The sequence below is a fragment of the Fringilla coelebs genome, assembly GCF_963513975.1.
Source record: "Fringilla coelebs genome assembly, chromosome: 2".
In the NCBI taxonomy this organism is placed as follows: Eukaryota; Metazoa; Chordata; class Aves; order Passeriformes; family Fringillidae; genus Fringilla; species Fringilla coelebs.
In genome coordinates this window covers 89107700-89133426 of record NC_140029.1, presented here as the reverse complement: position 1 = coordinate 89133426, position 25727 = coordinate 89107700, and the positions used below count along the sequence as shown (strand labels likewise).

Below are 25727 nucleotides of genomic sequence, written 5' to 3'. Positions count from 1 at the left end.
ATACTGGCCCTTAGAAGCCAAACTCTCTATGCTTCGTGCTGGTCTCAAGTGTCAGATGTTTTTTATTCCATGATTTACAGAAGAAGGAGTCAGTGTTTGCAAGAGGAATAACTAGAAGCAAGGGGCTTTCAGTTCCTACAGCAGATCTCTTTCAATTCATTTTCATTATAACTGAAAGAATTGCAGGAGCCATTGCAAAAGTTTCTAACTTATCTCTGAATGTACTGTCTAGAAAAACTGTGTTGCTTTCCTTACCCTCTAAAAACCAGAGTTAATTTACCTTTTTCAGTGTAGATGGCATGTTAGGGAGTTTTTATTGTTGATTTTTTAAAATAAACCAGATGACAGAACTTTATTTTAGAAGTGATAAAGATAATTGATATGAGAAAGCAAAGGTTTTGTATGAATGGGCAAACTAAGTTTTGAACTGGTTATACAGAGAGAAAACTTTATTGCTTTCCTATTCTATCTACTTGCCCTTTCCCACTTAACGTGGGAAGTTTCTTGCCACTTCTTTTATGTAATAAGTTATCTCTCTGGAAAGAGAGATGTGTTATAAATAGCATTTCTTCAGATGACTTTATGGCTTTATATGGTTGGTCAGTTAGAGTATTAAGGTCTGTAAAACTAACCTGCTCACAAATAGGTTTGGTAGCTGTGTATGTAGCTTTGGTCAGCTCTGGGATGCTTTGGTGAGGTTTTTTTTTTTTACATACAAACTGCCATTGCTGCTAACCATGAATTTTAACCCATCCATGTCTTACACTAATTCTCCCAAAATGTCCTTTTATGACTTCTGGCAGATGCTGGGATTTGCACATTGTATACACAGGTGACATTTGTAAAAGGCTGGAAAAGGCTGAGTTAAGTCAGAAAATGGCTTTTGCCATGCTGCAGATTTTGATATGGCTGCTTTCCCATTGAAGCCAAAACTCAAGTTCATACGAGACTGAACCTTACAGCCTTGAACAGGAGTTTGATTTTGTGTTTTGTAGCCTGTACTGGATAGGACTGCTCTAGGTGATGCTGTTTAATCCAGTATGCTGGGATACTGGTAGGAAACCTCTATTCATTGCAATAGGAGAAGGGAGGTGAAACTAGAGAATATACTTGAAGAAGAGCTCTTCCCAGAGCTCCATGAATCAGCTAAGACCAATCTAAGGTGCTGCCTTCTAGGAGTTAGGATCTGTGTGGTTCCAGTGTCAGTCTGTCACAACTTCCCACTCAATCTGTGGTGCTTCTCACACTACCCTACCGTGTGCATGTCTATATGTGTATATCTGTGTTTGTCTGTTTCCCTGCCTCCCTCCTGTTCAGCGGGTGATCAGAGGCCGCAGCCAGAGCCTGGATACCATGGGGATATCCATGAGAAAGCAGCAGCCAGCCACCCTGCCCAGCCGCCCGGCTACGGCTGGCCTTGCCCTCAGCCAGAGTGTCGCCGAGGGCCCTAAGGCCATTGCTGCGGTAAGGTATTCGGGTGGGCTGTAAGAAGAGAACCCGGCATACCTTTGTAACCACTCATACATTTCCTTCCCCTATTAGTTTGTCCTCTTGTCCCACAGTGAATCTTTTTGTTGTATCATCCCATTTCACAAGTGGTGACAGCATGTGTTGCGGTCTGTTTTGTCTGTGCCCATCTCTAGCCCCAGTTCATGTGTAAACTAGAGCTGAGATTGATGCAGACTGGGAGAAAAAAGCCAAACATGATTCTACATCAGACATCTGTCTCTGATATCCTGAATTAGATCCTGTACGGTGCCATGTGTTAAAAAATACATGCACTGTGGTTTGGCTGGAATGGTACTGTATTGTCATATGGCAAGACCTGAGAACATAAGGACACTAGAACTGTTTCATTTTCTTCGACTTCACCAATCAGACTATTTTCTGTAATATAAACAAGTGCACAAGATATTCAAGGTGCTGTTTTGCTTAAATAGAATTTGCATGTTGGGAACAAACAGCAGAATTAATAAAGTTTGGGGTGAGAAAAAGAATGAATATTTCTAATCACTATCAAAGCCTTTCTTATTTGATAGGGATACTAAATATATGTGACCATTGAATTAAAAATCTGTCACAAATCTTTCCAGAAAAGGATCCATCAGTTTCTGATACTGAAAATATGGTTACCTTGGCCAAAGTGCATCCAGCTGGTTGTGGTCTCTGCACTAGTGATGTCAATACAGGCAAACTACAAAAAAACCCATCTCTGAGTAAGCCAAGAAGGTGCCCTTCAGTGTGAAGATTTCTTGGTGACAGTTTACTTGGTTGTATGCATTCTTTATGTCAATGCAACAAAGTCACAGCGTACTAATGACTTGGGTTTGCTGCCTCCTTTTCTCCTTTAACTTCTGGTTTTCTTTGTCTTTCTGGTTCTGCCTCTCCTCATACCATATGGGGATACCTCCCTTCCCAAGCCTGTTTCTCTGTATTCTGGCTGTGTTCTGCCTTTGTTTCTTTATAACTCCGTCCCTTTCTCACGCCACCTTTGTAAGCCCTGGCTGCTCGTGCTCGCTGACAGAAAGTAGTCCTTGCACAGGTGGAGCTGAGCTCTTGTATTGCAGTAAAGGAGAGGATCTGGACCCACATTGCACATGCTTTCAGCTCTCCACAGCTTTTCCTGTCTTGTTCCTCTCCTTTCTGTCATGCTTTCCTTTTTTCTAGTCTTTTGCCTTGCCTGGTAGGAGCCCATCACGTACTCGAGCCAGCCGCTTCCACGGGCGACGGAGTAGTGCCATTGGCATTGAAAACATACAGGAGGAAAAGAGGTATGAGCTGTGGGGAGACGAGAGAAAGAGGGTAAACAAACCAAGAGGAGATGAGAAAAGGAACATAGAAAGGCACATACAGGCAGAGGGGGAACCACCAGGAATGAGAACTAAAATGGAAATTGTTCAAATGGGAAGAAAAGGGACTGATTATTGACTGATGGAGAAATGGACAAATAACAGTAACAGAAAATTAAAAGAGGGTGTTTGGAATTGGAGAGATTCAGTATTTGAGTAAGAATGGGGGAACATAATAAGATCACTCTTAAATATTGTACATTATTATCCAGGACTCTTGAATTTCCTGCTCTTCACTGACCACTGTTAGAAGCGAGTCAGACGAAAGGCTGGTATTTGGGAAGGGGATGCTTGATTGTTTGTTTGTTTTCAAGTTAAAATATTCAAATAGGCAAAACTTCTGGTAACTTACAGGATTTATTAAAAAAAGCTTTAAGTCCAAATGACTAGTGTTTAAGTTAGATCATCTCAGAAATAATTATAATTAATGGATAATATACTGCTTCAAGGAGTGATTTGGCATATTTGACAGAATTATAAGCATTCAAAAGTTGTCTACTGGTCACGAGAGATTATTTAGTTAAATTATACATTTCTCTCAGGTCTAGCTGAGACATCTTTTTAATATTATACAGAGTCTCAAAAGTCACATGAATGCTCTGCATCTAATATGCAGTTTTTCCAGTTGCAAGAATTCCAGGAAACAGCTTAAAGACTGGGTGCAAAAGGGGGAAAGTAATCTCTAAAGTGGAAACTAGTTATTTAAGGAGGAAATTACTGCATTTTCCCTTCTTAATGAGGTGCCTGTGACATAATCTGAATAAAAATAGAACTTTTGAGAAAAATTAAATCTTCAGAGACAACTGCCCTGTAGTAGTCTAAGCTATCACAGTAGCCACAGCTTCTCAAGACTTTAAATCCTTTTGTACCTTAGGCAGCTGTGTCCTTCAGTCCATTACTTTGTGTACAACAACTGTTTCTATCCCCTTGAAGGATCTGTAAAACTTTCCTACTACAGGGAAAACCCCTGGATTTATTTTCTTTTTTTTTTTCTCTGCTCTTTGCTTGGAGGGATCTGATGAACTAATTGGTTTATTTAGCTTTCCTTTTGCTTACTTGTAAACTTAGATGTGAGGAGCAGGGAGCCTTAGTTTGTATTTTCTAAAAGACTTTTTGGGTCATTCTTGAAGGTGCAGTTTCACTAGCAACTGCTTTAACAGTTCATTGTTATTGAAAGCAGATGTGATACTTCCCCTCTGTCCCTTTCATCTACCCAATCCTGACTATTCCTTGTGATGATTGCTCAGATCCCCAGTGGCCCTTCCATGGAACTGATTCAGCCCATTAATAAATAGAAAAAGTATCAACTTTCTTTCACTGGATTAATTGTCTGCCAGGTTCTGCCATGAACTGGCTCGTGGAGAAGTCTGATGGGTGCCAGGACTGGTGGAAAGAGCACTCAGCAAGAATGAAGGAGGCTGGAGCATGCTCTCGTTCTGGGAACAGTGAGCGCAAAGTGTCACATGTGACTTCTCCCTGAAGCTGTAATTTAATAATAGGCAGGCTTTGCTCACAGAGCTGACCCAGCCCATCCCCCTTGTTAGTTTGTTGTAGGAGTTTCAGGATTGTTTTAGTTTTAGAGTTATTTTCTGTCAGGGTAATTTCTAGTCTCACAAACAATTGTATTAGCATAAGTGAGGGTGTCAGAAACTGTGATGTGAGCTGCACAGGGTCAACTGACCAAGAGAGCAGAGGAAGAACTTTGTGACAAACTCCACCACTGAAGCCCTAAGAAATCCCCCAAATTCTCTTCTTTTTCCTTTCTTTAATTAAATGTACCTCTCATTTCAGTTACTCACCCAGACAACTTTCTTCAGTGGTATCTTGACAAGTCGTATTAGCAATAACACTTTTGTAACCATCGTATTTACACTCTCTATTAAACTCTGTAGCTTCTTAAGATCAGTGGAATGGGGAGGATAGAGGAAAAAATAAATAAAGGTGAATACTGAAATTAATTCAGCTCTTTTTATCAATTCAAAAGGAGCTTAAAGTTGGCCATTTCCAGATGTCACATGTCACATCTAAGGAGTCTGCCCTTTTCAGCACAACTGTGTTTCCTTCCCTTTTACATGTATACAGGAGATACAGCTTTCTACTGTATCTTGTAAGGGAGTGTTAGAATAGATGGCAGTTAACTCTGGCCCTGGAGTATAGCTGGTTTCTCTTTTCTCCCAGCAGAGACACCACAGAGAGAATACAAAGGGTGTTGGACAGTCCAGGAACTTTCTTTGACCTGAAGTCTGATGGATCATCTAGTCCCAGCTCTCCAGAGTTCCCCAGCAGGAAGAGCAAGTGAGTTGAAAATAAATTTTAGTATTTGAAAGATGCTCACTGTCTCTGGTATTGGCTTAAGTGTGGTGCATGTCTTGCTCTGTTGGAGGCTTTACTGAAATTTTCCACATCAGGCATTGTAGCATCTCAAAAGTTGGATGTCTGGCTGTGGCACAGTAATTCAGAGCCTGTCAGGAAGGTGGCTTTCTTAAACAGACCGTGATGAAAGATTGGACCACTTGATTTTGGTTATATCTTTACTGTAATGTGAGCTTGCATCCAACAGGATACACATAATCCTAGCTGTCCAATTATCTGTGTTTACTCATGTGTATGTTTCCTCTGTAGTTTGCTCTGGAGTGATTTTGGAGCTTCATGGAGAAGCTTGGACAAGGGTATGTTGGGATGTTGGGTTGTACTCAAGTTCCGCCCCTTTAAGCAGGATTCATGCCGCTGCTCCCAACCAGCGTGAACTAACTGTCTTCAGTCTCCCCAAAGTGTTACAGCAGGATCCCAGCACGGTCCCATGTGTTGCACCTATGTTTCATTGCTAAAGCACGCCATACCACACCCAGTGGTATGTGCAAAACACTTCATGCAGTGGTCTGCAAGTTAATTCTCCAGTTTCTGGTTGTCAAAAACTGGAAAAATGCAATTTCCTGGTAGTGGAGCTTTGCTGCTTCTAAGCTGTGTTATACTGGGATGTGATCCTACCTAGAACACTTCAGGGGAACCACCCATTTACATTTTGAAGACCCCAGAACAGCCTGTCTTTAAATCAAAGGCTGTAGCTGACTTTCTGGAACATTTTACCACACCTAATTTTTTTCAAGAGAGCTTGGATGAGACCTGTGGCAAGAAAGGTAGCAAGTACTTTGTATTAGGGCATTTCCCTTTCTCAGGACTGTGGAGATTCTTAAAAAATTTCAGGAGGTGCCCTAGGACCAGGCATCTATGGTTATAGTTGCTTCAGGTGCCAAATTTGCCAAGGAAGGGCCGCCCTTCCAACTACACCCAATGCTCTCTGAGAATTGCAAGCTGGTGACTATCTGCTTGTAATTCTTAGGGAGCAATTCTTAGTTTAGCTACCCAGTTGCGTGCTGTAGGACTGCTCAGACTTTTGTCACAGCCAAGGTGCAGTGTTCTAGTTTCTGTGTGTGTACTAGTTTCTTGGTTGGATGAGAGCCCAGAATTTTGGTGTGGAGGAGGATGGGAGCACATCTAGGAGATATAGAACATTTAAGGTGCTAGCTCTGGCAGCTAAGGACTAGAGGGAATGCAGGACATGGAACTGCTAATTAGTCAGCACCCCCCATCTTCCAGCATTACCAAATCAGTCCACCTTCCCTTCCTCATCCTGCCTGGGGCCTTGTTAGTGAACTAGAAGTTCCTGACAGGCATGTGTGAGGGACTCTAGCTCTGATTAGATGACTGATTACCTTGCATAATCACCAAGAATTCTGCTTCCCCCACTTCCCAACCGCCATTCTCCATCAGCTGAGGAGGTGAGCCAGCTGCAATGGCTGTTTCAAGTTGGTATCCACATGCTTTCAGAGAGCAAACATAGCATGGGATTTTACTAACAATACTTGCATGAATATTGTTTATGCACATTAGGCATGACCTGTATGATTTGTCAGTTTGTCTAGTTCCTTTCCCAGGATGTTTTTTCAGTCATGGACTCAAAACCACTTAGGATCACCAGAAAAAAGAAGTATTTTCATATCTGTGGTGGTTTAGCCCATTCCTGGACAGTTCATTTACAAGGTGGGATGCAGCATGGAGTTTTCCACAATTAGTGGTTAATCAGAGTTAGAGTTGTGATCCCATAGTTAGGGACTAGCCCATGTGCAGCCATACTTTTTGCATGACATCGGGGACAGGGAATTAAGCACATGTAATTCCACCATGTAAAGCACACCATTTTCAGCAAGACAGTATTAGCACAATATTGCAGGAGAAGGCTGGGAGTGTAAAGTCTGTCTTGGAGACAGTTTATTGGCATTCTGCTGAAATAGCCTACCTGGTGTTCATCAGCTGTGAAACCAGGATCAAGATACAGGCATACTTCCAATGCAGAAGAGTTCTGCCTCATTCTAGAATGATTTATGTAGTCCCTATTAGATAACAGAATGGGCCGTCCCTGGGAGTATGTCATCAGTCTATTCCTGGTTCTCTCCATAGAGTCACAAGAAATTTTTGTTACCTCAGAAATGTCCAGCATGATGCTACTGGTGCTTACATAATCATTTCAGATTCAAAACTTGGAATGATCAACCTCTTCACCTGTGTTCTACTAAAAGCAACCTGGAAATAAATGCAAAGGGAACACATAAGTAATAGATTCATTGTTTTACAGTAGAGGCAAATTAGCACACTGCTGTGTTTAACAGACATTTATACAGTGATCAGCCAGCAATCCATGAAACTGCATTGTTCACTTGAGCTAACGGTGTCTTCTCTCCCACATACAGGGACAATTGTCCTTAGTTTTTCTGCTTTACTGTCCAGGTAGCCTTCCAAATAATCCTTCTTCTCAAGGGACAGACTCAAAAGAATGAACCCAGCCTATGTAACCAAGTAGTAGAACTCCTGAGGATCAGACGACTCTCTGGGTTGCATCTGAAAAATCAAGCAGTGTACTGTGTATGTCCATATCCTAGGAAAAGTACATGGGTTTTTTGTATGTGTGTTTTCCCTCCTCAGACACATCTGAGTGGGGACATCAAGCCAATCAGGAGTGGACCGGATGCTACTCAGTCATTGGGTACCTCACTGAAGACACTGGCAAGACTTTTGGGGTGAAATCAGAGTCCTGGCTAAGAGGAGCATGAACGTACTTAGAGGACCTCAAGGACTGTGGAGAGACCGAGTGGCACCAAGTAACGCTCCACTGGCAGTTCCTGGAGCAGGAATTCTGTGAAAGGGAGATGGACAGATAGCTCCTGTTGGAGCATTTTGGCTCTGTGCCCTTCCCATTGCCAAATCAGCAGCCACTGAACCAACCTCTACTAGTGATGGGGAGCGGAGGCCACCTTGAGTGCGACCCCTTCTCTTCCCTTCCTCTCCCCTCAGATGAGTGAGAATAGTTTGGCCTGCAGAATGCAAGAGCAGAACACAACTCCACTTCTGTCTGTAGTGCCTTGACACGGGTCAAGAAATGCAATGCAGAGAACAAGGATGGAGAAACCTGCTGAGGAAGGGTGCTGAGAAGGAGATACTTTGTGGAAATCTAGATCCCACTTCACTTAGATTCATGTTATTGATTTGCTCTGCTAAGGGAGAAGCATGTTGGCCTTCATTTCCTCCAAAATATATTTCCTAATCTCTTGAGGAAATATCTTTGGCCTTTATTGGCCCTGTCTTCACTGTTCTCCTTGTTGCATGCTGGCATGTAATATGCCTGGGACTTTAGGTTTCACAACTGCTTGTAGGTCAAGACTGGCCACATTTTGCAGTGTTTCTGAAGGAATAAATATATTTAGTATGTTAAAAGTGTCTTATCTTTCTTGCCTTTCTTAACTTTTTTTTTTTGTTGTTTCTTAACATTTTTAAGCTCTTAGTCTCTCTCTTACTAGCTGGTTTCTTTTGCAGGCAATGAGTATTTCACCATAAATTTGGGGCTTACATGCGCAGTGCACCTTCTACTATGTAAGAGTGTCAGCCTCATGGCTTGTTGTATCTCCTAAATGACTCTAAGCAGTGGATCCCAAATTCTCAGCTGGGAAGAGCTGACCTTAAGGGTCTTCTTTGATAGATCTAAAACATACACCAGGCTACCTCAATGTCTGTTCCATTTGATAGAGTGGTGGTAAAGGGATCCAATACAGTTTGCTTTGAATGTCCCCTTTGGGAGCTAAATTTTAGTGGGGACAGACCTGTAGGAGTCAGTCTGTTGGCAGCTGGGCACATGGAAAATCACCAGGATGGGAATCCTGACCTAGGTGTGTTCCTGTCTGTAAGCAGGAGGAAGGCTCTGACTTGTCTGTGCAAGCGCTTGGCACTTGGTCCTACATAGTTTTACACTGAGATGTCCTGCAATAATACAGATCTCAGTAATGTGTTCCTACCTCCCCACTGCTTCCTTAAACTTTCTTAGTTAACTGTTCTGTAATACTGGTTAATGTGTGTCTGCTTTCCTGCTTCCTCCTGTACAGAAAACAGCAGTAACAATTTATAAGCTCTATGACATGAAAAGTATGCTTTTTATGGTCCCTTTGTTCTGCCCGGAATTTCACATCAGACAAAACACGATAGCCTGAGAGCGGCTGTGGGAATGGTTGGTCTAGACTGGACTGCACCTGCTCTTTATACTCAGTTTAACACCTCTTCATTCTGTATTTAGGCTCTTAAAATCTCTGATCTCCACAATAGGGCATTTGCTGATTTTAATGAATGTCTAGATGTATTTAATACCTAAATGCAGGTGGTTTGAGTCACTCCACTTTATTACACTTAGGTCTGTGACTTAAAAATTTGTTCAGACTTGTGCTTTCATACAGTTATCTAGGATGGAGACAGAGAATTGGTGTTTCTCCTAAGTGATGTAGCAACTAGAAATTAGGGTATGCATGCCAGTTCACCTGAATTCTGTTCCTAGGTAGAAAAGCTAGCTGTGGATGAATAATATATTCTTACTGTTTCTGACTGCTACATAATAAAGCTATGCCTCAAGAAGTTAAGCCTGTGTGTAACAATAAGCATGATGATGTTGAATGCTTGCATTTCACAGAATGTTCAGGAGTCAGACTTCAGGATACTGTGTGATGCAGCCACTCTCACGTTCATCATCCAGTGTAAGCAGTTGTTGTAGTGGATTGAGGGAAAATGGAACATCTGAGGAAGAGGAGAATGACAGGGTGGGTGTATGATCTCTAACAAACAGAGGCTACCCTCTGTTTTACCAGGTGCATTATTAAAACACATCTTCTTTGCCCTCTCCAGGAGCTGACGTGCTCACTTAAGGGCCCTCCAAAACAGGATTCAATGGTTCAGAGTATGTGGCTGGATGACAGTGACTGCACACCCAGTACTTCTAGCTCACCAGGTAAAAAAGAAAGAAAAATAGAAAAAACCCTCTACTTACGCTTCTAGAAGTGTATGAGAGGTTGAGCCAAATCTTTTGTATGCTGTACCTAATATTTTAGAAGCACAGGTAGATGATAGCCCAGGAAAATGGGGAGAGCAGCTGCCATGCAAAGTTTAATTGGGAAAGAATGCTTCAAAGCTGTGAATAAATAGTGCTGTACGTACTGCAAAAGGACTTACAGTAGACTGCAAAGAATTGAAGTGTTCATGTTTTTTCTGTGGAGAGCTATGGTTGCATTTCTGAATGCAGTCCCTGTATAAACTAGATAGTTTGGATATGGGATTATAGGAACTGCTTCCTGAACAAAGCAGTATGCTCCTGAGAAGGTGGGTAATCAGGAAGCTAACCTGCACTGAGAGTTTTTTGCCAAGGTTGGGATCTTAGTCTAGTACTTGATTAAAGAGGAGTAGTTGATTAAACTCAGCTTGGATCCATTCACAGTGCAGAGATGATTATAGTCCTTAGAAGTTCTCTTCAGTCCCGTAGCAGGGACACCTGTTGTGTTTCCTGCTGTGGAGCTGGATCACCTGAGAGCCCTGATCTCAGACCCTGTTTGCAGTTGCATTTCACTTTTGTTAAAATGAACTGGTTCGGATTGAAGCATTTCTTGTTGAGCATCAGCCTTAAGCTAAAATTAGGGAAAATTTCAATCAGTTTCAGTCTGTTTCTGAGAATGAGGCTGTGTAAGATTTTGGGAAAGTATGATTGAAAAGGCTAAGCTTTTGAGTTTGGGAAGTCATTAGCAACTGTGAAAGGCAAAACATTTAACATTTTTTGCTGGAAGACTGGAATAGGAGCATGTTGAGGTGGTAAGAGATACTAGGGATTATGTGTTTGGCAAGGAAGAAAGCTGGTTAGAATGAACCCTGAAATCTTCATAGGAATTGTGTGAAAAAGAATTGTTTGTAAAGATTACATGGGTCAGAAAGTGGAGTCACCTTACTTTGAGGATAGACTTAGGTCTCATTCCCCACAGCTGCCGTATATGAGAGATCAAGAGTGGCCATCAGACAGATCCCTGCCTAAAATTGTCTGTGTCTTAGCAACAGCATTGAAGATGTGATACTGTCAGATATTCTGCAGAGATCTCTGTTCTGCCAGATATTCCTCTTTTGTTGTGGATGCTGGAGGCAGGGATGCTTTCCATTGGCCTCTTCTGCTCTTCACAGATAGTTTCTCTGTCTGCTGACTCTTTATTATCTTACACTATATAAATCATTAATATGCATCACTGAGATTAATCATTACAGAGAATGTAGTGTAAAGGTCAATGTAATTTTTAGATTTTACAACTGTGGGGACAGAGAGCAGTATCCTGATGGTTTAATTTTGCCCTTTATTAAGTTATCCAGTAAGTATTTAGCCACAGTTAATGCACTGTGTAAAATCAGACCAAAAGGATTTTTTTTTAATGGAGAAACCTAAGACAAGCCCACTGTTAGTCTAGATCCTACACGGAATAAATCCAGCATTCCTGACCCATGTACACATTCCTGGCTTCTCCAATTTGCCTTTCAGATTGAGAGAGCAAAGTTACAGGAAAAAAAAAAAGTCAGCAGTCTGTGGTCATTATGCTCCCAGATCATGACATAGAGAACCACCTTTGCCAAAATATTTTCTGAGTTGGCTTTTAAGTATACCAGTGTGTCTCATGTGCCAGTGCATGTCACATGAGGCAGAGGTGACTTTCTCCCTAGACTCAAGGGCAGGATAAAAATTCAGCTATAACTCTCCTTAACAGTTAGACACTACCAGTTGTGTTAGGTATATTTTTATTTAGTTACTTGGCTTGTTAGTCACTTCCTACAAAAAACATACATCATGATTAAATTTTAGCATAGTGGAACTGGGATATATACAAAATAAAGAAGAACCCTCATATTGTAAATTCATGTTGTTTAAAACCACAGTTTAGCAGCATTTCACAGTGATTCATTCACTAGTTTTGTTTTTAAGTCTCAGTTTTAAATTACATAATGGCACTGGGAAAGGGGATAGTCTACCTTAGAAAAAATAAAAATGCTGAAACAATAGTTGCATCTTATCTGTTTCCTACAAAATACTGCTGTGATTACATATAAGTCAAAAAAAAAAAAAAAAAAAAAAAGGAAATAAATGTTCCTGGGAAAAGCATCTGAGGTTACCACCTTAGCAGAAATTCCTCATTAGCTTTCTTCACTTTCCTGATTGAATGGTGGTTAGATATGCCATCAGAGGTTTTAACCTGCCCATTCTACCCCTTAGCACATTGCACACTAAACTCTAATTCAAACTCTTTCCATTTTCTTCTGATTTAAAGAAAATATTTACTATTTTATAATACAGATTTATGTTGTGATGCAGCTATGCATAAACTCCCACAAACTGTACTGGTTGGAAATTACCATATTTAATAATTTTAACCATAGAATGGATAGAATGGAGGATCATCTAAGAGTAAATGTAGAATGGTTTAAGAAGGCTGTTATGTTAAAGACATCTTACTCATTTTTTGAGAGATGTGTATGGTGTATATAAGTTGATTACAGAAAGCAGAAGAATGCTTTTAATTGAGAATTTTGCAAGCATTTAATCCCTGGTTTTGCCATGGTGTTGATATGTGATGGGAGGCAAATTCCTTAAACCCTGAGGTCAGATGTGGGAATCTCAAGGGAGGGGTCAGAGAGAGAAGGAAGAGACATACTGTGAGAGTGTAAGATTAGAGTCTGCTTCACAAATGTGTATCCTTGAGAATAAGGCATTCAGATTGTCTGGAACCAGTGGCTGATGACTATTATTTTAATGAAATTAAAGCAGTCACTTTCCTCATGTTTCAAGCTGGAATGAGAAACATAGGTGAAGGTAACACTAGTCAATTTGGGCAGAGGTACACTCCTTTCACTCTTACCTGTGGATGAGCCACAGATCTGTGAAAACTTTGGGGTAAAACCAGCTACGTGTGCAGCTCCTGGGATACCCTCTTGATTATTTTTGTATTGTTCTGTGCTTGGTTCCCTTCTAGGAAGCAGGTTGCTTCCTTCCAGCAGTGTTGCTGGCTCCACTGGAAAAGGAAAAGGCAGCAAAGCAGAGGCTCAGCACCATAATCCAGTAAGTGCTTTAATAAAATGTTTCCTTCTCGCTTGCACAGAGATGAGGATGGGAGAAAAGAGAGAGGCTGAGGGTTGAAAGGGCAGTAGGAAGGTGTTTGCAGGGGGAGGTTAAAGCGGTGCCTTGTTCTGCAGGCCTCCATTTTGTGCTGTGTGTGATGTCAGCGCTGGAGGATGTCTGCTGCACTCAGAGTGAGGAGCACAGGTAATGGACACGGGGGGAGGAGAGCCACGGGCCCCTGGCCATCCCTGCCTCTCTGAGACAGTGCAGCAAGTGCTGTAGAGCTTCTCAGCAGACAGTTAGTCCTTTACCTTCCTCCCCAAGCGATCTTCCATGGCCAGCAACTCTGGCCTGTCTGATTTACCTAAGCACTCCCTTTTGTGGCTGCCTCCTCCCTCTCAGGGAACAGCATTTCCCACTGAGATTCTGTTCTCTGCCCTAATCTAGACACAGTTTCTTTCTCTTCTTTGTCTTTGGTTGTTCAGCTGCCTTTGCTCAGATACAACCCACCTTTCTCTGTGCCTAACCTCTGCTTTTTATAGTGTCATTACTTTGCAGAAGCCCTTTTTGTTGCTCATTTTCTGATGTTGTGCCTCTCTGTACACTTTGCTTATTTGCTTTCAGCCTAGCATTGGTGGGACCTACTTGTCCATGCCAGTTTCACAGCTTTTCCAGACACAGGAAGTGGGACTTGATTTCCTGGTGAGGGAAAAGGGAAACACAACTTCAGGATTGTTCCCTAGAATTCAAAGTCCAGTTTTGCCTGTGTTGTTGAGAGTCCTTTTGCTCAATGTCCCTTTCCTTGCCCAGTATCTTCTCTGGCCTGACGGCTAAACAGCTGCCTTGAAAGTGGTGGGGATGTGAGGCTCTCAGGAACTAGTTTGGTATGTAGCTGAGCAGAAAAGGTATAATCTTTATGGAAGAAAATTCTTCCAGCTGTTCCTAAATAGCTGATAGTTCTTATTGTTGCTGATCCTCAGTGCTCAAGTTTTATCTGCCCTGCCACCTTGTGGCATTCAGAGCAGCCAGGTGAACAGTTCAGCTCCATGTGGTGGTGGCCACTGGTGCCACAGCAGATCAGAGGGGAGCTGATACCACTGAGGCTGCTTCAGTGTGTGCTAAAACAGATCAGAACTGAGCGTGACAGTGCAGCTGCCAGCCACTGTTTACAGGGGTCATCCTCACAGTTTTTGCCAAGAGCTTGTGCTCACAGCACGGCTCTGTAACACAGGAGCAAGATTGTCTAAATGAGAGGCAGAACTCCCTCCAAGTTCTGCTCCCAAACAGGCACATTTTGCTCAGAATAGGTACAGAGTCAGAATTGCAACAATCTGCAAACCCACTGATACAAAGGCATAGGCTGTGGTTTTGCATTTACTGGTGACTATTACAGGCAATAAGCAAGGTATCTCAGTAGAACTCAAGTATGATTTTCATACCTAGGGTTTTGAGCATTTACTTTCCACTGCTTTGAAGTAGGTCAAAGAGCATTTAAGATAATTTAATGAAATAGATTGCAGTTTGTAGGATCCATGTCTTTTGGTCCATCTACCAAATCAACAACATTCTGCCACAAAGGCTAGTTATTTTTCAGTTGATCTGGTTCAAAGAACAAAGTTTCATAAGACCCTGCTTTTCACTGTGAGATTATTTCCAGGTGTTCTTTGAATTCTCACCAGCTCCTTACCAGAGTTTATAATTTCCACAAGAGACCATTTTACCCACTCCTGAGATAGCACTACTGGCTTAAAGTGATGTTTTAGTCATTCCATTTGACTAAATTCCACAACCTCTGAGTCAGTTTGATAGCACAGACTGGAGACTAGCAAGTTTCAGGGGAGAAATGGTAAAAAATTTCTGTAACGTGGCTTCAAGGGACTCAAAGAAACCTATGGCACCCACATCCATGGTAACCTCCTTGTCATTCTAACTCCACTTATCTCTCACAAAATTTTCCTGAAGTTCCAGGCTGGATTTGCCCAAAGAGTAATGGGTGTGCTGGTAAAAAGGAGGAAGGACTCCTCCAGTCCTAGGGTATTTCCCGAAGAGCTGAAAGAAGTAAAAATTGTAGATGGGGGAACAAATGATACCCCCACAACACTTAGAGCTGTAAGAAAATGAAGGATACAGATTTTTTTCTGATGCTTTGTTCTAGGATTTGCTGTTCAAGTGAAAATATGTGAATGTGCTTTACCCTAAAGTTCAGAAAAAGACAAAAAAGGGAATTCCAGCTGCTGCTGTTTCATTCAGTGAAATGCATCAGAGAGTGTGGAATCATGGTGAAATCAAACTTCAAATAAATCAAATTTCTGTGTGTCATTCCAATTCAGCCAATACAGAGCCAAGCTCAAACTGTTTCCATGTGAAATTTCTTATTTTAATTGTTTGCATACCTTTCCCTCTGCAGACTTGGAAGTCCCTCACAGCCATATCCAAATCACCTTTGGATAGGCAGCAATTAGGGCATCCTTGAGGAAGCAAAACATACTCTACTTCAGTTACCAGCTGAACCTACAGTGGTGTTCACAACCGTCCTCCAAAGACATTCCTGTAAAACTTGCATTAGTTAAAAACCCCTGCAAGGTTTGGGGTTGGTGCCCACGAATGCACATGTGTGGTGGTTTCCTCAAATATCAGTCACAGCAGAGCCAGGTGTATCAAATATTGTCCAAGATGGGGACAGTTCCTTTTAAAATACTTGATTGGTTCCCTAGACTCTTCTTTGGGCTTAAATTGTGTCCTTCCCAGCTGCCATGATGCAAAGTAAAAGGAAGCATTAATGTCTTACCTGTGCTTCTTATGTCTATGTAGTACAATGGACTTAAAATAAAAGGAGAATGTGGCCAGCTTCTCTTAGGTTTTATGTGTGTGTGTGTCTGTGTGTGTTTGTAAAGGACAAGCAGGAAGATATAAGAAACCCAGAGACTGCAGTCCAGTAACTATGTAATCCTCATGTTTTTAGGGTAAAGGAAAGAAAATCAACCAGGGAAGAAGAATGTTCACTCTTCAAGAAGTTAAATCTTTAATGTTAATCTTTGATCTCTTGAAAGAAAGGAAGCACATTTGTATTGGTAAACACCTCACCAGGCTGGTAATACTGGCAAACCTTGATATTTTTCAAAATTAAGAGATGAGACCAAGCAGTAAAATTAACTGTTAAGGATGAGAAAGCCATCTCTCCATAAAACTAAATACATTCAGATAACTGCTGAAGATTGACATATATATTTTCCTTCCTATATACTTCCCCGGGACTTTTCACAGCTTGGGGCTTGGAACTGGTCCCAGCCATTTTTCACCTGCCAAGACAAACCAGCACAAAAGAGATATGTTAAAATGTAATCCATACAAGTAATTGGGTGGTCATTTTTCTGCAGCAGGATTATTGTTCCTACTCTGGTGAAAGGTAACTACTGGTGATGGAATACAGATTTATATCTTGTTTGGTGTGCTACAGCCAGCTCCATAAATCTTTCACTGTCTAGTCACTACTGAAACTGTACAGAAGAATTATTTCCTCCATTACAGATGAGACATTCTGCAGGTCAGGGAGAAATCAGTTCTTTTTAGGACTCGTTTTGGCGGGGGGGGGGGCTGGGGGTAAAAAAAAAGCCAAAAAAAGGGTGCAAGGCTGCAGAATCAAAAAGAAAATCTGATTAAGTCCCTGGAGTTGAGACTAGAAACCAGGCCACAACATTCCAGTCAGTACTAGTGACTGCTGTAGTGGGTGTTTGGTACTCTTCTTCCTCACTCTCATGTTCATCAAGAATATTTTATAGAATCAGAAACTCATCCAGAAGACTAAAAAACAAAACAAAACAAAACAAAAAAAAAAAACCCCACCAAAAAAAATTTCCCTCATGCTTAAGCCTATGACTAATATTAATTTGCATTAATTCTTTCTGCTGAACGTTTTCCACAAATGCATAAGCTTATTATCTGCACAACTCTTTCTAGAGACACTCTCTCAAGTGGCAGATCTTGAGATGAATAGTCTAATTCCCTCTAACTCATAAAAACAGGTGACTTTAGTTTTATTATTTATCACAATCTACTTCAATCTCTTAAAGAATTTAAAGTGTGTATTCTGTTAATAGAAAAATGAAAAGAAGGATGGTCACATATATGAACAACCTAAACAGCTGTGTAGGTAGACATAAGTTATGGACTGGAGAGCTGTAATAATGTGCTTTTCCTAACAAGGAACAGATATAAAATGAAAATGTTAGAATGACCAAAAAAAAAAGAAAAAAGCAGTGGCAGCCATAGTCATAATCTTAGCCAAGGCCTACTGTCCAGTACCAAAAGGTTACATATGAATATTTTGAGAACTAAAGAGTTTCAGTAGTATTTTGAGAATGGCACATGGAGCAAAAGCCTTGAAACATACCAAGAGAGGATGGAGAACTCAAGTTACTTCTGGTCTGGAAAAGGATCATTTGGTCATTTTAAGTGTACTGAGACAGATTTCAGTTAGCAGTTTCATTCCAGGAAAAGGATAACCAACATTTAACATCTGAAAGTCCTTAAGAGTGTTTTACTCAGCTGCAATATGTATTTTGTTCCAAGAGGGTGAAAACATGAAACCAAAGTGATGAAATGAGGGATACTCACCTATAATGCTCCCTAGCAGCTCTAAACGATCAGAGCCAAAAAACAGATGTGGTTTCCCATCATAATGTGCCACAACAGCAGGCATCCCAAATGCCTATTGACACCATGGAGATGAAACAGACAGTGTTATAATGGGAGAATTTCTTGCAGTCATATCATCAATGTTCAGGAATAAATCCCAACAACTTTTAATTTTTTTCCTCCCCTTCTTTTTACCTTCCTTGTACTTAAAGATAAGAAGCCTACTGAAGCCCTCTGAAAGTAGGTGACTCTCCAGAGCCTGTGTGCCCCTTTTGAAGGAGCATAAAAACAACCTGATTAATCCACAGTTCTATTTCAAGTATCAATAAATGTATCTCTCAGCACTGGTCCTGTCCTTGCTGTCCAGCTGGAATGAGTGGGTCAGCCTTATTTTCCCAGATGACAGTGAGATAAACTACCAACAACAGTGAGGTGGCTTTCACACACTGGAAAACAATTAGTGCTTTCTAATCATCACCCTCATTGTTTCCTGCTTCCCTGTATTCTTAAGAGGAAGGAATGCACGGCTGTGAAGCCCAGTGCCATTGGAAGCATCTCACCCCATGTTTCAGTGCTTCAGTTGTTGTGTCTTTCAGTCGGTCCTTCACTGGGGGGGATGAAATCATTTCAAGTGCCTTCTGAGAGAGCTCTGCTGGGAGCCCAGCCTGTTGGGCAACCTGTGAAAAGATCATATAATTAAGAATACTCTAAAAGTAAATATTCTAATTCCTACGCTGGTCTAAATAATTTAATCTTCAGGATTATCACCTAAGTGTATTGACAAAAAAATTTCAAAATACTCTTGAAGCACTTCTTGCATAACTGACTTGCTGTATTCCCAACCTAGTCATCCTTTAACAACTCTCAGATACAAAGTAGAAGAGACATTTTAAATCTTCTAAGCCCCAAATCTGTACTTTTTTTTCCAGGAGTTCCTAAACCAAAGAAAAAGAAAACAAAAGAACCTTTGATACAATGACACATCAGATAACTTACAAAAAACCTCAAATTGGTGTTATGAAAAGTAAAGTCTCACCGTACAAGCCTACCAAGACAAAAACAGTTCATGTGACAAATGTGGCCACATGGGATCTGTAAGTGACACTGCATGAAAGAAACCAAATCACGGAGGTTTAACAGTTGCTGGCGTTACTTCCTGCTGGATCTTTTTCACCTTCCCTGAGCCTCTGCCACACAGGAGCAAGACAAAGTAGCCAAATTTAAATGTCCAATGTTTACCTGGTAACAATGACTTTAAAATACTCTTTGATTAAGTATTTCACAAAAAAAAAAAAAGGAGAAAAAAAGGCAAAAAAATAAAAGAGAAAGAAATGCAATATTGCACATGGACAAGAATTCCTGCACAGGTAGGTGTTAATGACTCTTTCAATTACTTTTTGTGTTTAGCACCCACATTTCCATGTGTCTTCCCCTATTAACACATAAGGGAAATGAGGAGCTCTTTTGGACTGTGCTTGAACAAGAGGTTAAAGAAGTGTACCACTGGACTAGAACAAAATGCTTGGTAGCCACAGTGTTCAGACTGCAATATTTACACTGTGATATAGTATCTGGTCCTCACCATTTCAGGGCAGAAAGAAGATTTAAGTGCACTGGGACAGAATTCAGACCACACATTGTTGATACAGCAATTTATGTGAAGCTGCTTTTGATTAAATAAAGAAGTAAAAGAATACTAAGGAATTATTATCGAGTTTTAAAAGTACCATTTTTCTGACTGATGTCTAAAATAAATCCACCTGTAAAGACTCAGATGATTGGCTGAGACCTCTCAGCCACTTTTGGATGACAAATTTCTAGAAAAGTCTAGTACTTGTTGCAGGAGTGAATGAAGACAGGCCCAAGCAGACAAGGGGACACCTCCCTCTCTGCCTTGATGCACGGGGGGGATACTCATCGACTGCCAGACTGTGACTAAATTAGAGATTGTTCTGAGTATGAAGTTTGTGGCGCTGAAGTTCTGCATATCCTTGCTTTATTTAAATAATGATGGATTCAGAGACAATGTGACAATGTTCTGTATATATTTATGTACAGGAATGGAGCTACTTCGCTTCACAGCAGCTTCTATGGTTTTGTGTTTCAGATCTGTGACCAACAATGCTGATAACATTCTTATTATTTTAGCTATTGATGAATGGTGTTTGCAAAGTGTTGAGGCAGTCTCTGGTTCTCACTCTCCCCCCTCAGTGAATAAACTGGGGCTTCACCAGAGGCTGGGAGATGACCTGAACTAACCCAAGATACAGACCATGCCATATGCCATGCTCAGCAGTAATTGATGAGGAGGGGGTTTAGGCAGGTTAACCTTTTTCTTGGGAACTGGCTGAGCATCAGGCTACCTGTAGGTGGTTCTTTGTTTTCTTTCACTTTGCTTCCACTTCTCTTTTGCTTATTAAGTAATTTTATCTCAACCCACAAGTTTTCTGGCTTTCATTCTTCTTTTCCTCTTCCCCTGTCCTCCTGGGCAGTGGGAGGAAGCAAGTAAGCACTTGTATGGTGCTTGGCTGCCTACCAGGGTAAAAGTATCATTTTACTTATATCTTTGGATATAAAGATAGTTAATGAATTAAATTATATCTTTAAATTTAATTTAAATCAAATTATATATTTAAAGAATAACTTTATATTCTTCAAGTCTTGCTTCTTAAAAAGGCAAAGTGCAAAGCTTTGCTGAAATTTTGGTAAAAAAGCTACACTAAGATGAAGCTGAAGTGCAAGGACTAGGCTTGGGGGGGGAACAGCAAGACTGCAAGCTTCAGATTTCAGGTAGGGATGTTGAAGTCATGGACAACGCCTCTCTTTTCTTTATATTCCAAGAACTTATAAAATAATGAAGGAGAGACCTTCAAGAGAATCTCCTGGTATACTACCTTACATGCTATTACAGCTTTTACTGTAATAAACAAAATTGAAACGGCAAAAGAAAATACATCAGGAGTATAATTTCCAGGTATATAAAAGGGCAATAGCACTGAGCTTAATAGAAAACCTGACTCCATCACTCTAAGGACAGTCACCTTCCCCAAGTGTTGCATTTCACCTGAACACTTCATATAGCAGCAATGCCTCAATGCATTCTGCAGAAACTGTTTATACTTTCATGACTGTTAATAACACAGTATCAACAGGTAACTCATTGTCCAGTCTGGGTATCTTGCCACATGAATTAACCAAACAAAGTGTATTCTGGTTCTGAGTGTTATGTAGAACATGATAAGAAAAAAAAAATCCAAACAGAGCTTCAAGGGAATTTAAATCCTTTTTTCTTCAAAGTCATCAATAAGAGTATCTACCAGAAATGCAGAAGAACCAAGAAAAAAGAGTCACTTACAGCCAATATGTTCTCTGGCTGACTGATGTCTTCATACTGGTAAAAGAATAAAATAAGTAAATCAGTATTTATGAAACAAAAGCTCATCTCTGGATTTAAAAGCAAGTTTTCTAAGAAAACAAAAATAAACCCAATACTGGTTGCTGGAGAAATTACCTCCAAAAAGGTCTTAAGTCACCTAATCTAGGAACGTATTAAAGTGTTTTCTGATATGAACCACTGATCCGTTGGTCCAGCCTGCTGGACCCATCTTACATACCTAAAAGAAGACAAATTAAGCTGATTATAAGCTTGTGGCTTCTGAACCACTCTGGCCTTAAGTTCCTGCTTTGACTTTTCATTAAAAGACATTTTCTTACTCTTGCTGGAATTCCACATTTGAATGATGTGGGACAGGGAATGTGACAGAAAGGGTCAAGAAGCTGGCTGCATAAAATACTGACCTGTGACCAAAACCGCATCCAGAACTCCCTGGATAAGGGTTCCAGGTACTGTGGGTTTGTCATGTCAATGGCTGTGATAAAGCGCATGGCCGTCAGGCTGCCTGGATTCGTGGGGAGACAGAGGAACACTCAGACAAGGCACAGCAGCAGGAGCAGGCGTGGTCGGCATCACTGCTACCTAAGAAGAGTGTGACCTCCCCTGCAACAGTCCTGAGAAACCCACAGTCTGTACAGTAAAGCTCATGCTGATCCACAGTTATCTCCCATGGTAGTATTCACAGCTGTATTTCTCCAGAAATTTCTTTCATGGCTATGAATGCACAGGCTTCATACTGCTCTCACAGGTTCAGGAAAAGGCTGCACACAGGGAATTCATCTTCACCTTTACTGGTAGGGAGGACTGGAACCAGAAGTGCTAGGGATGAGAAATAGTAGCTAAGACTCTTACTTGTGCCCAGGATGTGCTGGAAGGCATCTGGGGTCATGCGTATAGGCACCTGGTAGTACTTTGCCATCCTTTTCATATCCTTCAGCAGGTATTCACCTCGCTTTGGTAACATTGCTGGCGGCTTGTTACCTTTTAGGGAAAAGTTCTGTTGAGATTTCCAGCTGTATTATACTAACACTGAACAAACCAACACTGGACAAATTATGCCTCATATGTACATGTACCTAAGGAAGAGTATAATTTCATAGTATAATTTCATTTTGGTTTACTGAAACATACTCGGCTTTTCCAAAGATAATGCTACAATTTAAACATGGTTTATTTCAGTTTTGCACAGATCAAACCTTTAGGATAGCTGAATCAGTTTTAAACCAAGGTATAAATGTCCTATCAGGGACTTATGTTGATTCAGACAGATGACTTTTAAGCTAGACTACTCCTAATGCATGGGTAAACCAACATAAAGACTTGTTAATTCATGATTTATGCGTTGTAAGTCTTGGTGATCCAATTAAGGCCATAAGTACTGTCTCAGGACATACTTGTATCCTTCCTGCATATTACAAAGTGCAAGTGTTTCACAAACTCATTCTGGTTTAAAATCTAACTCTAGGAAAACCCTCCATGTCAAGTTATTATTATTTATTTTATTGTGTTTTAGAACAGATGGGCTTTGGCACGGTTGCTACAGTCTGTGTAGTTGCAACGGTGTGAAACTCCTTATGACTAATTTCTCAATCGCTTTGGGGCTCCACAATCCTGAAGTTAATCTGGTGCCACAGCTTAGTTCAGAGCTGGCTCTGTGTGGGCTCTGCACACACCCAGGGCCTGCACACTAAGTGCTCTGCTAGTGAAGAAGGTATCTCCCTGCAGAGCCCATCTCCCTGTACTCCATACCGGTTTGTTGCATTATGCCGCTGAGGAAAGCTGGACGGAAGCGCAGGTCAATATTCCAGATGTGCCGGTACCGGCAGAGAGCCTGCAACGTGAAATAGTGAGGGAATCACAGTCAGGGATGTCTACAGAGCTGTGTGCAGCTAAGGCAGTAAACGCTACAAATAAATCCTTTCCTATTGTATTAGGGCTACTCCTAAAGCCTTTCCTGGATGCTGCCAGAGAACTCTGATCTCAGAAAAGCTGAGGGGTCTCTATTCGTGTCACCACTATCCAAGGCTAAGCAGCGGTAAGTATGGGAAAGGTCAGGCTCACGTCATGATCAGGACACCTCCTCCTTTTAAACAGGAAAGCTATCCCCGAAGCAAAATGTTCAGCACTAACTCCTGCACTGCCGTTTGGCTCGGACACACCGCCCTGGTGTCCCTGGATTTCAACACGCGAGGGAGAAGCCCAGGCACCTCTCAGAGGCGAGAGAAAAATTAGCTTCGGAGCGCAAAGGGCGCTGCCTGCAGCCAGCCGGCCGAGCTGCCCTTGAGCGGCCCTTCCGAGGGGGAGGCGGCGGCGGGACCGGCCGGGTCCCAGCGCCGCTCCGGCACCGCGGAGACCCGGGAGGGGCTTCCCTCCTTGTGCCACCTCTCACCTCAAACGCCAGCCAGGAGTACGGGGAGATCACATCGTAAAACAGCTCCACGAGCGTCCGGCCCATCCTGGCCCCGTGCCGTGCCGTGCCACCGCTCCGCAGCGTCCGGCGGCCGCAGCACCGCCCCGGGCAGGGAGCGGGAGAGGGAGCGGCAGCGGGGCGGCCCTTCCGCCGCTGCGGGACGGAGCCGCCCCCGCCGCCCCTCCGGCTCCGGCTCCGCCTTCCCGCGGCTCCCGCTCGCTCGGCACGGCCGGGCGGCTCGCCTCGCTGGCTCTCCGAAGAACGCCGGCCGGGGAGGAAGAGCCGCGGTGGGATCGCAGGGAGGGCGCCTGTGCCCTTGGCCATGGCGAGGCCATGGCGGGAGAGCAAGCTCCCGAGGAGGGAAGCCGGGAGCTGACTCGGCGGGGCAGTCCAGCTTGGTTTCCCGGGAGCAGGGCGTCCCTGCCGGATCAGCAGGCGATTTACGTGCCACTGGCCCTTTTATCCCCCTACCCTCCGTTTCCGCCACACTTGTTCCTCCTCCATTCACCTAAGCCCTTCCCTTTCTCCGCCTTTAGTTCCTCCCTGCCCATCCCGCAGAAGCGCTGTGCAATCCCAAACCCGCTCTAGTTCTGCCACGGTTCCCTCCCCACCGTAGCAACGCCCTTCAGTCCTGGATGCTATCGGGAACGTGCTCCTGGATCCCTCCTTTGGCTGTAAACTTGATTTTTTTAGCAAAGCGGCTTTCTGAATTATGAGTAACTTCAACTCAACAATGAAAAACATGAATGCCAACAACAGTTTGTGACCCCTCCCTGAAGTCTTCCTTAACACCTGAGTACTGGACAGGGAGCCAATCGTTAAGAAAAGATTTGGAAGAGAGCTGGGAAACTTAAGTGTGAAGGATATTGGGGGCAAAAAAGAATAAATGAGTGACCGAATAAAAATTCTATTTAGGAGAATTGGCACGCTTTCTCCAAAGGGGAATCCTGCCTTATGATTTTCTCAAGGGGTGAAAAATACTGCAGAGTGGGACTTTAAAGAGTTGCAGTAAGTCACTGCCTCAGGCATCCTCTGGGGTCTGTGGGTTCCTCTCTTCGGGCCACTGGAGCCTGAGGATGTGACTGCTGCTTTCCCAAGGGACGGTTCAGGCAGTAGTGAGGCTGTGTGTCCCAGAGAGATAAATTTGTACACACAGAGGTGACTCCAACACAACTGGCTATGCCGACTGCAACAAGCACTGCTGCCTGTAACCCCATCACAGACAACTTCCTATTGTACCTGCTTTTTCAAAAGTTTGAAAGATAGATTTGTCATGAGTTCAGCTGTAGCCCGATTCTCTAGGATTTCATCCTGCACACATCTCTTTTCATCCCTTAGAAGAGAAACTTTGCCTGACAGATCCCACAGTTAAGCCATTTTACATCTTTTATTAATCTTGTTAATTGTAATATGTTTTTAATCCAATTACTCCAATTATCCTAAATATTTCCTTGTGCAAGTGCCATTCAGGTGCAGGCAGAATGCTGTAAGAGTTTGGCTACGAATTTTAACACATATTTATTCCCAATATCAGTCCACCTAGTCACACTGAGGATTATATAACCCAGTCACCTGGGGAGCACTCAGCTCAACTGGATCATGCCTGTGACATCAGTTGTTGCCATCTCTGAGTCTCCAGGGATTCCTTCTTCCTGGTCACTGCCTGGTGCACCTGGAGAGGAGAAGTTCTGTCCTCTGCACGTAGTTCTGACAGGGATAAATAGCTTGCTACACCTTTTTTTCTAGCATAACATTTGTTGCCCCTGATGGTTTCTGCTGCCTTTTACTATTCCTTGCAAAAACTTTCTACTCCCCCAATTTTCCTGTTAGTGAACCAGGAAAAGTAGATTGCATGATGCAGTTAAATCCCATGGGTGTATGTGTTTCCCTCCTTCTGTGCCTCACAGCACACCTGTCAGATCTTGCTGATGTTGCTGCAGAAGCAGTCAGCAAGAATTCCTTTCTCAAAGACTTGGCTGAAACAGAATT

General features: G+C 42.3%; 2 protein-coding genes across 2 annotated transcripts in view; one reads left to right on the top strand and one right to left on the bottom strand.

Moving 5' to 3' along the window:
* LOC311151040 (rap1 GTPase-activating protein 1-like) overlaps positions 1 to 15559 on the top strand; it is a 39959-nt gene extending 24400 nt beyond the window's left edge. The window contains exons 17-24 of the mRNA XM_084201132.1: positions 1318 to 1464; positions 2668 to 2771; positions 5031 to 5144; positions 9856 to 9982; positions 10068 to 10170; positions 13214 to 13299; positions 13434 to 13503; positions 15455 to 15559. Coding sequence (XP_084057258.1) covers positions 1318 to 1464; positions 2668 to 2771; positions 5031 to 5144; positions 9856 to 9982; positions 10068 to 10170; positions 13214 to 13299; positions 13434 to 13457 — 705 coding nt within the window. The 3' untranslated portion in view covers positions 13458 to 13503; positions 15455 to 15559. The remainder of the gene's footprint in view (positions 1 to 1317; positions 1465 to 2667; positions 2772 to 5030; positions 5145 to 9855; positions 9983 to 10067; positions 10171 to 13213; positions 13300 to 13433; positions 13504 to 15454) is intronic.
* A 738-nt stretch (positions 15560 to 16297) lies between these two features.
* Positions 16298 to 23882, bottom strand: GSTK1 (glutathione S-transferase kappa 1). Its single transcript, XM_084201133.1, has 8 exons — positions 23718 to 23882; positions 23078 to 23159; positions 22181 to 22309; positions 21733 to 21833; positions 21290 to 21325; positions 18495 to 18611; positions 17914 to 18007; positions 16298 to 16598 (listed from the first exon to the last, which is right to left on the bottom strand). Exons 1-8 carry the CDS (start codon positions 23781 to 23783, stop codon positions 16558 to 16560), a joined length of 666 nt encoding a protein of 221 aa, XP_084057259.1. The 5' UTR covers positions 23784 to 23882; the 3' UTR covers positions 16298 to 16557.
* Positions 23883 to 25727: the final 1845 nt, after the last annotated feature.